Below are 13,623 nucleotides of genomic sequence, written 5' to 3'. Positions count from 1 at the left end.
TCAGGGGTGGATCCCTTATGCTAGGGCACTAGCCCTTATGCTAGGGCACCTATGCTAGGGCACTGCAGATGAGAAATGTGGGGTTGGAAACCTCACACAAGAGTCCACACTGGGTCACTGCCTGGTGGAGCTGTGAAAAAAGGACCACCGTCCTTCAGACCCCAGAATGGTAGATCCACTGACACCTTGCACTGAGGGCCTGGAAAAGCCGCAGACACTCAACTCCAGCTGATGAAAGCATCTGGGAGTGGGGCTGTACCCTGCAAAACCACAGGGTTGGATCTGCCCAAGGCCATGGGAGCCCACCTCTTGCTTCAGCGTGACCTGGATGTGAGACACAGAGTCAAAGGAGACCATTTTGGAACTTTAAGGTTTAATGACTGCCCTATTGGATTTCAGACTTGCATGGGGCCTGTGGCCCCTTTATTTTGGCCAATTTCTCCCATTTGAAATGTGAATATTTGCCCAATGTCTATACCCCCATTGTATGTTGAAAATAACTAACTTGTTTTTTATTTTACTGGCTCATAGATGAAAGGGACTTGACTTGTCTCAGGTGGAACTTTGGACTTGGACTTCTGAGCTAATGCTGGAATGAGTTAAGGCTTTGTGGGACTTTTGGAAGGACAAGATTGTGTTTTGAATTGTGAGGACGTAAGATTTGGGCAGGTCCAGCGCAGAATGATATGGTTTGGCTGTGTCCTCCCCCAAATCTCATCTTGAATTGTAGCTCCCATAATCCCCATGTGTCATGGGAGGGACCTAGTGGGAGGTAATTGAATCATGTGGGTGGTTACCCTTATGCTTCTTGTGATAGTGAGTAACTTCTCATGAGATCTGATTGTTTTATAAGGTGCTTTTCCTCCTTTTGCTTGGCACTTCTTTCTCCTGTCACCATGTGAAGAAGGACATGTTTGCTTCCCCTTCAACCATAATTGTATGTTTCCTGAGGCCTCTCCAGCCCTACAAAACTCTGAGTCAATTAAACTTATTTCTTTTTAGAAATCACCCAGTCTCAGATATTTATTCATAGCAGCATGAGAAAGGACTAATAAAAGACCCAAACTCTTTCTCTACACATAAAGCTATCAGAAGGGAAGAAATAGTTTCTCACCCTAAAAAGAATCGCGGTTAACATGTAGTGAGCCCTTACCATAAGCTAAATACCTTATGTAAGAGACTGAAGCAACTTATACATTTATATACCCTGGTATAGATTTTGTATTCCCCTTTGCAGTCTACTCAAAGACACACAACTATAAATAGTAAAGAGTGATCTCTTATCAATAATTCCACATCAATATCTACCACTTCTGTAATTTGAATTTTTCCCACACCGCTCCACAGAAATGGTTCTCACTAAGGGTACCAGTAAAATTGTTCATTTCCTAAACCAATAAGTAACTATTTTTCTTTCATTTGGAGTATTCCACAGAATGTGCTCTTATTAATTTCTCTAGTTGAAAATTTATTCTCTTTTGATTTTCAAGACAGCAGCATTTTTTGCCCCTTTCCATATACTAAGATGCTACTTGTCAATCTTGTTTAAGGAGTTCACTTTTTTTCACACTCCTAAAATATTGGAAGAACCCTGTAATACTTTGTCAGGCTTAACCTAGGAACTATTACCTATATGTTAATGATGATTCTCAGATCTACATATCTAGGTCAGATCTTTTGTATGATCTTTAAATCAATTAACGTGACTACTATGTTATATCACTACTTGAAATTCACAGAATCATCACAAATACAAAATGTCACAAATAGCATTATCCTTTGAAACTTACTTGCCCTGCTTCTAGTCCATACACTTAGCCTAATGAATGAAAACATCATTCATGCATTTGCTCAAGAGATATTTTTGGAGGGTTATTGCTTTTCCCTTACCAAATATCTCCCCTGTGTCTTGTTAATGTTCCACCCCACACATTTCATATAAGGCATTGTTAACACTGTGCCATCATAACCCTAATGTCCTTCTAGAAATTCTACGAGAGGTAAGAGTTGTGTACTTGAATATGTAAAGAGACAAGTTGATGCTTTTCAGACAGTCAATATCTAGAAAACACCTTCTGGAGTCAGTAATTTTGACAGAGAGTTATATTAAACTAAATGTGAAATAGTCTACTTTAGGGTATATCTATATGGAACAGAAGTTGTTACAGTTTTTTGAGAGGAAAACAAAGTCAAAATATTTTTGAACTTATTGAGGAAGTGCTAGAATATTGGCAATGAAGAAACCTGAGTTTATAAGAAATTAAGCAAAAGTCCAAACAAACTTACCAAAAACTTAAAATTCAGACTTACTTTGACACTGAAACTAGGCTTCCAAACCAAGATATAAATTAAATGTAAAAAGGCATGCCTTATTAAGAAAAGATATAATTATCACACTCTTTATCTTTATTCTTTAAAGCTGTTTCAAAAAATTATATTTGAGCACATTGCATGAAGTTTAATTTCAAATGTTTTTTAAAGGTTATCCAGTTCTTTGGATATAAAGTTACATGTATTCTAATATCTAATACCTAGAGACCTATTCACTGCCATCTGGTGTCAATGTAATCAAATTGCAATGGCAGCTCCTTAGACTAACACATTTTTTACCTCTTATGAGTTGAGATTGCAAAAATAAATATGCAAAGAGACAAGCTTGACATTAAACGTTCTACTACACTCAAAAGTATTATAAGTTTAAGCAAAGACAGACAATTAAATCATTTTCTTGTAGTGCCATACAATGCAGCACGAGCACAGTGAAGTAACATTTATGTTATTGAAAGGCAGTGGCACAGTAAATCCTACTTCATTGCCAATAAACTGAAGATCAAAACAATCAACCAAGCTCCACTGGTAATAAATTGAAAGTCAGTGGACCACAAAATGTATTACTGTTAGAATTAATTTTGGCACAAAATGAGTTGTTGAGTTTTCCCCTTTTCTTAAGGCAAATCAACCCCAAGCAAATAGTTAATAGACTTGAAAGGTAAATTCAATCTGCTCATGATATTCTGATGAAATTCCAATTTTACATTTGATTTTTAAGCACAATGTAATCATTTGGACTCCATTTTAAATCTGTTTTGGAGAAATTTTTACCATAGCTTCATGAATAACTTGCATCTTACAAAGTCTATTGAATTGCGTATAAATTTTTTTCACACATTTACCAAAAGCTTTTAGTTTTCCAACACTTACCAAAAAGCTTTTAGGGACCAGCAGTCAGTCAAATCTCTGATTATAATAAGCTAGATTGATATTTTATAGACTTCTGTGATTTAAAATTTACTAACAAAATAAAACTATGCCAGAGGAAGTTGTTTGGATACTGAGAGAGTTTATAGCCATACAATATGAAGACAAATGAAGAATCCTTACATATTTTTAGGATCCTCTGGAAGTGTAGAAATGAGAGAGCGAATCTCAGGCACTATGGTGAACTTAAGATTCTGGTAGAAATTGCGGAGATGAGGCAAGTTTATCACTCTACGGCTACTGGTTATCACCAGATTTTCATTGCTTCTATTCTATTTCCTTTTGCTCAAGACTAGCATTTGAGCAGTGTCATTTCGAAAGACACTCCATTACTTAATTTTTACCATTAAAATAAAACTTGCCATTGATGAGGAGGGCTCTATCTGTATTTATTTGGAGATGATAATTTCCTCTAATATCTAAAATAATAGACACGCTTTTTATCTACTGACCTTTAAGTAAATGAATTATAGAAAAAATATTTATTATTAAATATAATGTAGAAAGTCTAATAAAATAATCTATAGGGAAAGAGAAGGTTTTTTTTTTCTTTCTAATCTTCCTCTGACACTGTCTGGTCACATCTCTTTTTCAAAGACTTTCTGCAGAAGTAAAGATTTCCAAGTACATAACTCAGTTTGTTATTGAACCCAAGTTCCTTAGGTCCATAAAAATCACATAAGAGTGATGCCATGTTTTAAGGTTCATAAATGTGCCATATGGGTCATAAATTGTCTTTCTGCACCTCACTAAACCCAATAGAATAAACCATGAGTCTCTCGGAAATAGTTGCGTGATATTACACTGACTAGGCTAGCCTCTCCGATTTACTCTCGGTAGTAGAGAGAGCCTTAAGTAATCAGTGGGAGAATATTTAGGGTTTTTTTTTAAGTCACTTTGAGAAAATAAAATTGTCGTTCAAAAATTCCTAAATATTATTATGAGAGTAATTGCTAGAGAAGTATATCTATTTCCAGAGTTGGGAGAGATTTTCATCAAATATTTTCATTCACAATGAGGTAACTACATGTTCAAGCCCATATGGTGGCAGATTCAGAATTTTACCTCAAAATTCATAACTCACACAAAGATTACTTTTAGGTACAAAACATCTCTCATGAAGTAACCCTCATTCTGAGCATATTTTAAGCATTTGGTAGTACCTGGTTTACATCATAAAAATTCACGACAGATATACTTTTACTTCAAAGTCTTTTTTTCTCATATTCTAAAGCTGAATCAGTTGCTTGTAAATCTTTGTAAAGTACAGAGGAGATTACTATATTATATAAATCCATTTGGAAATCATTCATGATTTTATTTATTCATGTCTACAAAGTTAAAACTGCTCCTTGATCACAGAGAGAATTACATCCATGGTTACATTAGGATATGGTTTAGTCTTGTTAAAGGTAGATAGCAAGGTGTGTTTACTGATAATGGTACTATAATCAGTCATAAATAATCCTTACAAAGAATAATCTATTTTAAAAAGTACATCTGGTTTTCCTCCATCTGGTTTTTATGGTAAGGTAGAGTATGTAAACTTAAGTATCTGGACCTACAAGGCAGGAGCTATTAATCAGGGGCTTTATTGACTTGGTAAAATGATCTCTTCAAAATAAGTCTACACTCTTGTGATAGTGATGATCATGATGACAGCTACCAATAAGATGGAATTTGTCCTTCTAAGTTATGGATAAGTTTCCATATATTTATCTTTGTACGACTTTCAAGCAATCACCTTAACCGTAAATAAACAGATATCCAGAAATAATATAAAACATTACCAATAACTGATACTGCTACCAATTGCTGACAAATATTGGCAGGCATAATTTTTGTTTTTTTTAGATAGAGTCTCTTTCTGTTGCCCAGGCTAGAGTGCAGTGGTGTGATCTCGGCTGTCTGCAACCTCCACCTCCTGGGTTCAAGCAATTGTCCTGCCTCAGCCTCCCAAGTAGCCAGGACTACAGGCATGCGCCACCACGCCTGACTAATTTTTTTGTATTTTTAATAGATACATGGTTTTGCCATGTTGGCCAGGCTGATCTCGAACTCCTGACCTCAGGTGATCTGCCCACCTTGGCCCCCACAAAGTGTTGGGATTACAGGCATGAGCCACCATGCCTCGCCAGTAGGCATAATTTTTATAAGAACTGTTGACATTTCATAGCATCTTAAAATTACTTATTTTGAACAAAATAATTTATAGAATGTGTAAGAATAGTATGCTTTTCAGTAAACAATGCAAGAAATTACTAAATTTCTTTATTCACTTATCCATACCTTAAATATTTTAAGGAGAGTAAAAATGGTTGAAATGAGTAAAAGAGTTCTGAGAACTCATACAAATAACGCTAATAGGGCATTAGAGGAAAGATCAAATAGACTACTATTGAAATAAAAGCCTAAATAGAATGAAGTTGAACAAAGAGCCTTGGAAAATGAGAAAAGAGATTAGAAGTGAGATAAAGAGCAAAGTGTTATAAGGCTAATCAAATCATATACTTGATTCGAATAACCAAGAAGATTTAATCAATGTAGAAGGGCACAACATAGAAAAATGGTCTTATAACTGTGACTATTGCAATAAACTTACATCCTGTTCTTGTAGAACATCTACTTTTCATTCTCATCTGACAAAAAAATGGATATCCTATTCTACAGGCTATCAACAAATCACTTTACAGTCTCTGCATGTATATTCCTAAGAATGTATTTGATCACTTTGCTCTCTTAAGAGTGCAAACATCATACTTTTAAGTGTCATACTTGAAAAACAAATTAATATGCTTATGATAAAATCTAAGTTAATTAAATTTTTAAAACTTTTTAAGTACCCATTTAAAACTGCTGGAATGACATATGTTGTATGCCATACAACATACAACGTATTTTCAAGCATAAAGGTATATAATTATAAACGCCATTCTTTGGTGTTCTGATAACACATTTTAATTCCTACTTACATAGATCTGTTGCCCGGATGTGATGCAAACCTTAATAAATGCAGCTATGGAAAAATTCCCCAATCTCCAAATGCCTTTCTCTCATGTTTGACAGAGCTCTTTATTGTATCTTACTACAGAACAAGTCCAAGGATGAGATCTATTTTATATTTAGTGTCATCAGTTGCGAGAATCACTTAGTCATGTCATTTGTCATTACTGTGTTTGCTGTGAATGTTATAGGTTAACTTTAAACATGGTTTTTAATAATTGATTTTTATGAAACTTGATTTCATCTAATAAGTGATGCAAAATTTTTACTGCCTTCATTAACCACTAGAGCAGCAATTGCTTCTTTTTTCATAATAATTTATGAGTTCTTTGTCAATGTGTTATTTTTGTGCTATGATCAGCATTTCTTTAAGATGAAAAACATTTGTCAATTATTTTTAGTCTTGAAATCACAAAATGCAGTTTTATTATTTGATCTCTGTGTGGAAAAAGTCATATCCTAATATTTCAGCTAAAAACAGATTCCTGAGTTGTTAATTGACATATTTGTATGATACAACATTTCACTGGTAACAACATTTCAGTTATTATCTTACATTTTTCTGTATATGAAATAAAAGTAATTCACTCTGCCATTCTATATCTCATCCACTTGACACACATAAATATTCACGTGTACATACACACACTCACAATTTATCTCAGGAGAAAAGATAGTACATAAACAAAAGAAAATTGAACGATATAATATCAGAATTGATAAGTTCAGTGAATACACAAAAACAGAATGATGTAATAGACAGTGATTGGGAAAGAGGTAATTTAAACTAGATGGTAAAGGCATTTTTAAGGAAGTGTAATTTATGTTAAGACTGGTATAACTTGTCATTGTGAATACTGCTGTGACGAATATACAATTGCACATGTATTTATGGTAGAAAGATTTATTTTCCAGAGGGTATATACCCAGTAATGGGATTGCTGGGTTGAAGGGTAGTTTTGTTTTAAGTTATTTGAGAAATCTCCAAACTTTTTTTCACAGTGGCTGAATTAATTTGCATGGAATTAACCTACATATTAATCAATGGTGGATTGGGTAAAGACAATGTAATACACATACATCACAGAATATTATGCAGTCATAAAAAAGAACAGAATCATGTCTTTGCAGCAACATGGATGCAGCTGGGGACCATTATCCTCAGTGAATTAAGAGAGAATTAGGGCAGGAACAGAAAACCAAATACCACATATTCTCATGTATAAGTGGGAGCTAAGCACTGGGTACATGTGGACATAAAGATAGACACTGGGAACTACTACAGAGGAGAAAGAGGTAGTGAAGGAAGGGTTAGAAACTTCCTATTGGATATTATGCTCATTACCTGAGTGACAGGATCATTTGTACCCCAAGCCTCAGCATCACTCAATTTACTCATGCAATAAACCTACACATGTACCCCTTGAATCTGAAAGTTGAAATCACTTAAAAAAGAGAGAGAGAGAGAGAGAGAGACTGGTATACCACAAAGAGTTTATTGAAACAAAAATCTGTTGACAGTGCATTACAAATTAAACACACACACAGACACAGACACACACACACACACAGCAAAAACAGAAGTTTTAAATGAATAGCATAATTTCAAAATACAAGTAATTAAATGATATAAATAATCCAAAGTAAAAGTCATATCATCTTTAAGTACTTGATCTTCTTAAAAGGTACTTGCTTTGCAATGCATCTGGAAATATTCTGTGAATCTGTGCTATCTGAGTGCGGTAGAGAAAACTTAGCTCTCTATGTACATAAGAGTATTTCATTCTATTTCTGATTATGGTATTAAAAGCTGTTGTTCCCATCTTTGTGTGTTTACATTGGTATGACTGTTATGTCACCACTTTTCTCCTGTCTTTCTAGTAACACTAAGCCTGAAATTCTCCTGAAAACACTTGTAGCTGGAGAATGTTGCACATTTCACGGCCTTGGCCTCATGCAAGCACCATTAAGAAGACACTCTGTTGTCATCACTTGCATTCACCTCATTACAAGAAAACTGCAGATGAAGGTACTTTATGAAAGAATATATAAAATACTTAAACTATTAGCAAACATTTAAATGTAATATATAGATAAAATACATCATGAACAATTGAGCTTCATATAATAAAAAATAATATAATAAAAAAGTTGATTTCAACATTTGAACATAGAGAGATGCATTTCCTTATATCCATATATAAAAGATGCACTTCATTATACCAATACACTTCATTATATCAATACATGAAAAAAACACTCATGTGATTATCTCAACAGATACAGAGAAAAGATTTGAGAAAAACTGACCATCCTTTGTGATCATCATTTTCAACAAACAAACAATAGAGGAGAGCTTCCTCAAGGTGATGAGGCACATCTACACAACACCAACAGGTAACACATTTAATGATGAAACACCGAATATTTTCCCCAAAGATACTGAAGAAGAGAAGGATGTCTCACCAATCCTATTCAGCATTGTTGTTGTACTGAGATTCTATACAGTACAATAAAGAAAGTGTGAAGAAAAAGGAAGGAAAGACATGGATATGAGAAAGAAAGAAAGAAGTAAAAATATTTTATTTACAGACAGCCTGATCCTCTATGTGCAAATATCCTTAAAAATCTACAAAAATTTCACTGAAGTTAATTACGTGAGTTGAGCACAGGATACTAGACCAAACAATTGCATTTCTATACAATAGCTAATAACAATCAGAAATTAAAACTAAAACAACCATTTATAAAATAAAATACTTAAGGATAAATATTGGCAGAATTTACACAATGCAAACTACAAAAACTCTGATGAAAGCTTAATGAATACTTAATAAAATGAAAGTATAGACTATGTTTACGGGTTTAAGCAAAGACTTTTATATGAGAGACAATATTTTAATTGATAAATTGGACATAATCAAAATTAAAACATCTGGTCTTTGTAAGACACTGTATAAAAATGAAATGAATCTGTCAGCTGAGGGAAAATATTTTTAAAACACATATCTGACACAGGACTCGTATTCAGAATTAAAATAAATGCTTACAGCATATTAATAAGACAACAAGCATTCCAACTGAAAAGACAAAACTATCTGAACAATTACTTCAAAAAGAACAGTACAGATGGCAAATAAACATATAGAAAATATAATTAACAATATTGTCATTAGGGAAATATAAATTAGAACCGCTATTCAATACCTGAATATAAAAATTATCCATCCTATTAGAATGAATACATTTTAAAGTAAAACTGACAACTTCAAGTTCAGGCAAGTATGTAAAGTAATAGGAAATACTTATACATAGCTGGTGAGAATGTGAAATGGTATGGTAACTTTATAAAATGATTTGCAGCTTCTGATAAAGTTGGATATATGCTTGCAGTATAACATAGTGAGCCTACTTCTATTTATACAAGATAAATAAAAACAAATGTTCACACAAAGAACTCCATATAAATGTTTTTAGCAGATTTGTTCATAATATACAAAAATTGGTAAATATCCAGAGTTCCTATAACTGGTGAATGAATAAGCAAATTGTGGTACATTCATACAGTGGAATACTACTGAGCAATGAAATGGAACAAACTATTGATACATTGAGTGTGGGCTTTCCCCCAAAACTACAAAAACACTGGAAGGCAACCTAGGTTTCAGAGAAAAGGGAATGCTTCTATGCTGTTGGTGCGATTTTAAATTAGTTCAACCATCATGGAAAGCAGTGTGGTGATTCTTCAAAGAGCTAAAAACGGAACTACCCATAGAACTGCAATTCCATTACTGTGTATGTGCCCAAAAGAATATAACTCTTTCTACCATAAAGACACATGCATATGAATATCCACTGCAGCACTATTCACAGTAGCAAAGACATGGAATCAACCTAAATGCCCATCAGTGACAGAATGGATAAAGAAAACGTGGTACATAAGTATCTTGGAATACTATGCAGCCATAAAAATGAATGAAGGCATGTCTTTTGCTGGAACATAAATGGAGCTGGAGGACTATTATCCTTAGCAAACTAATGCAAGAACAGAAAACCAAATACTGCGTGTTCTCACTTATAAGTGAAAACTAAATGATGAGAACTCATGGATGCAGAATGAGAAACAACAAACAGTGGGCCTATTCGAGGGTGGAGGGTGATAGGAGGATAGGATCAGAAAAAATAACTATTGGGTACTTGATTTAGTGCCTGCGTGACAAAATAATCTATACAACAAAACCCTGTGACATGAGTTTACCTATATAAATTAATTAATTTGTTAATAAATTAACACATGTATTTATTTTAGGTACCACTGAACCTAAAATAAAAGTTTTTTTTAAAAAAAGAAATAAATATGTGAGGATTGGAATGATTAAAAAACAATTTTGGTTTGCATAAGCTGGTTGTGTACATTAAAAAAATCAAAACAAAGCAAATATAAGACAAAGATAAATGCAAAAATCAATTGCACCTTTCTATACTATTAACAAAGAATTAGAAAATATAAGAAAATCAACCATTCACAATAGCCGCAAAATATAAATGGTAGCAGAGAATAAGCTACCCATACAGTTATGGTTTATTTCTTCTTCTCTTCAATCTTTCCTCTAAGTTCAGTTTCTCAATTTGACCTAATTTGACCATCTCATTTAAAATTGCACATCCCACCCCACAAATGCTAACTAGTTTTATTTTTCTCTATTTTTTCATTTATTACCTTCTAACAAACTTATAATAATTATTTGTTGCCCATTCCTACATCTCTCTCCATGAAGATAGGTATTTTTTACTCTTGTATTCCTAAAGCCTAGAACCTGGTAAGTGTGCTACATACCTAGTACATAGTAGATGCTCAGTAAATATTCACTGAATAAATGGACTGAAAATTAAAGAAAACATAGGTTTATAAAGTGCATTATGCTAAGCGAAGAATGCCAGGCATAAAAGGCTACATGATGTATCATTCCATTTATATAACCTCTACAAGAGTAAAAAAATATCGCGTAAAAAAATCATATCAGTGGTTGTCAGCAGGAGCAAGGGTAGCAGAAGATGGTTGACTAAATAGGAACCTGAAGCTTTCCCAAGCGGCTGCCGAAGATGGCGGAGGTGCAGGTCCTGGTGCTTGATGGTCGAGGCCATCTCCTGGGCCGCCTGGCGGCCATCGTGGCTAAACAGGTACTGCTGGGCCGGAAGGTGGTGGTCGTACGCTGTGAAGGCATCAACATTTCTGGCAATTTCTACAGAAACAAGTTGAAGTACCTGGCTTTCCTCCGCAAGCGGATGAACACCAACCCTCCCCCAGGCCCCTACCACTTCCGGGCCCCCAGCCGCATCTTCTGGCGGACGGTGCGAGGTATGCTGCCCCACAAGACCAAGCGAGGCCAGGCCGCTCTGGACCGTCTCAAGGTGTTTGACGGCATCCCACCGCCCTACGACAAGAAAAAGCGGATGGTGGTTCCTGCTGCCCTCAAGGTCGTGCTTCTGAAGCCTAGAAGAAAGTTTGCCTGTCTGGGGCGCCTGGCTCACGAGGTTGGCTGGAAGTACCAGGCAGTGACAGCCACCCTGGAGGAGAAGAGGAAAGAGAAAGCCAAGCTCCACTACCGGAAGAAGAAACAGCTCATGAGGCTACGGAAACAGGCCGAGAAGAACGTGGAGAAGAAAATTGACAAATACACAGAGGTCCTCAAGATCCACGGACTCCTGGTCTGAGCCCAATAAAGACTGTTAATTCCTCAAAAAAAAAAAAAAAAAAAAATAGGAACCTGAAAAGACTATGTGAGATGTTAAAAATGTTCTCCAGTTTGATTGTGCTGCTGGTTACTTCATCATGTAGATTTATATTTTATATATATATACTTTATATATATAGTATTTTATATGTATACTTTATATATAATATTTTATATGTATACTTTATATATAATATTTTATATGTATACTTTATATATAATATTTTATATGTATACTTTATATATAATATTTTATATGTATACTTTATATATAATATGTTATATGTATACTTTATATATAATATTTTATATGTATACTTTATATATAATATTTTATATGTATACTTTATATAATATTTTATATATACTTTATATAAATATTTTATATATACTTTATATATATAATATTTTATATATACACTATATATAATATTTTATATATATACACGTATATATATATAAAATGCATTTAAGAAAGATGAATTTTGCTGAATATAAATTATACCCCTATTAAATTGTACTTTATTATAAAATACTAAATTTATGGAATGTTAATTTTTACCTCAGTATCCTGTCTAAAATAATTAGAATGAAAGAAGAAAGAAGAGGAGGAGAAAGAGGAAAGAGGGAGGAGGAAGAGAAAAAGGAAACGAAGAAGAACAAAAGAAAATGCGATATTCAATTGTGGAAAGTAAGAACCAACATATGAATAATGGGTTTTTTTGAAAAAGGAAACAAAAGCAATAGAATTAGTATTAAAAAAATAGTTCAAGAGAGCTTTCAGAATAGAATAGAAACTACATACTGAAGGATTGCCATGTGTACCTGAAAATATTGAACCAGAAAAGCTGTTACCAAGAAATATGCTAGTGAAAGTACTGGATATTAAAGAGATATTTTATAAAATCATTTGTGCATCTAGGAAAAGATAGCATTCAACTTATAATTCAAAGAAAGTATTTTATCCTCAGACTTTATGAAGACGGTTTAAGACCAGAATGAATTGAAGGTACATATGTAAGTTACCCAAGGGAGAAAAATGTGAGCCAATAATTTTATGCATGAAAAAGTAATGACTTACAGGTATAAGGGTAAAGACAAACTGCTATTAATGTGTGAGGACTCAGGGAATATTGCGCCCATGAGCTCCTCCTGAGACTTTTATTAGTGTGCGATCTTTAGATAACATCATCAGATAATGAGCATTACAATTATAGTTATTTGTGAAACTAAGACTATATAAGGAATAAAAAGGGCAGAGTATAGTATGTAATCGCTATATGTTCTAATAACGTAGATATAGTACAACTATAAAAAACCGAGTGGACAACACAAAAACATATGCAAAAAGTATTTTAACTCTTCTCAGTAACTCTGTTGAGGGAATCATGTTTAGTTTTGTCTATCTAATACTATTGTGTGTGTGACATGACAGAAAAAAATAGTAATTATAGGACATTCTATCTATGCCATCCTTTCTGCCCGTGAGAGACAGAATTTATAGTATGTAATAATGGGGAAATAGATGGAATACTAAATAGATGGAATACTAAAGTGGTTGTTGTAGTGAGTTTGGGCAGTTCTAACAGTATACTGTAGATTGGGTAGATGAAACAAGTTAAGGTTA

General features: G+C 33.9%; 1 protein-coding gene across 1 annotated transcript; it reads left to right on the top strand.

Annotated features, from left to right (window-relative positions):
- Positions 1–11,347: 11,347 nt before the first annotated feature.
- LOC101139383 (large ribosomal subunit protein uL13-like) lies at positions 11,348–12,022 on the top strand. The gene has a single exon (XM_055360752.2). The coding sequence runs from the start codon at positions 11,365–11,367 to the stop codon at positions 11,974–11,976; it is 612 nt and encodes a 203-aa protein (XP_055216727.2). The 5' UTR covers positions 11,348–11,364; the 3' UTR covers positions 11,977–12,022.
- Positions 12,023–13,623: the final 1,601 nt, after the last annotated feature.

The sequence above is a fragment of the Gorilla gorilla genome, chromosome 14 (assembly GCF_029281585.2).
Source record: "Gorilla gorilla gorilla isolate KB3781 chromosome 14, NHGRI_mGorGor1-v2.1_pri, whole genome shotgun sequence".
Classification (NCBI taxonomy): Eukaryota; Metazoa; Chordata; class Mammalia; order Primates; family Hominidae; genus Gorilla; species Gorilla gorilla.
This window is presented reverse-complemented; position numbering and strand designations above follow the sequence as displayed.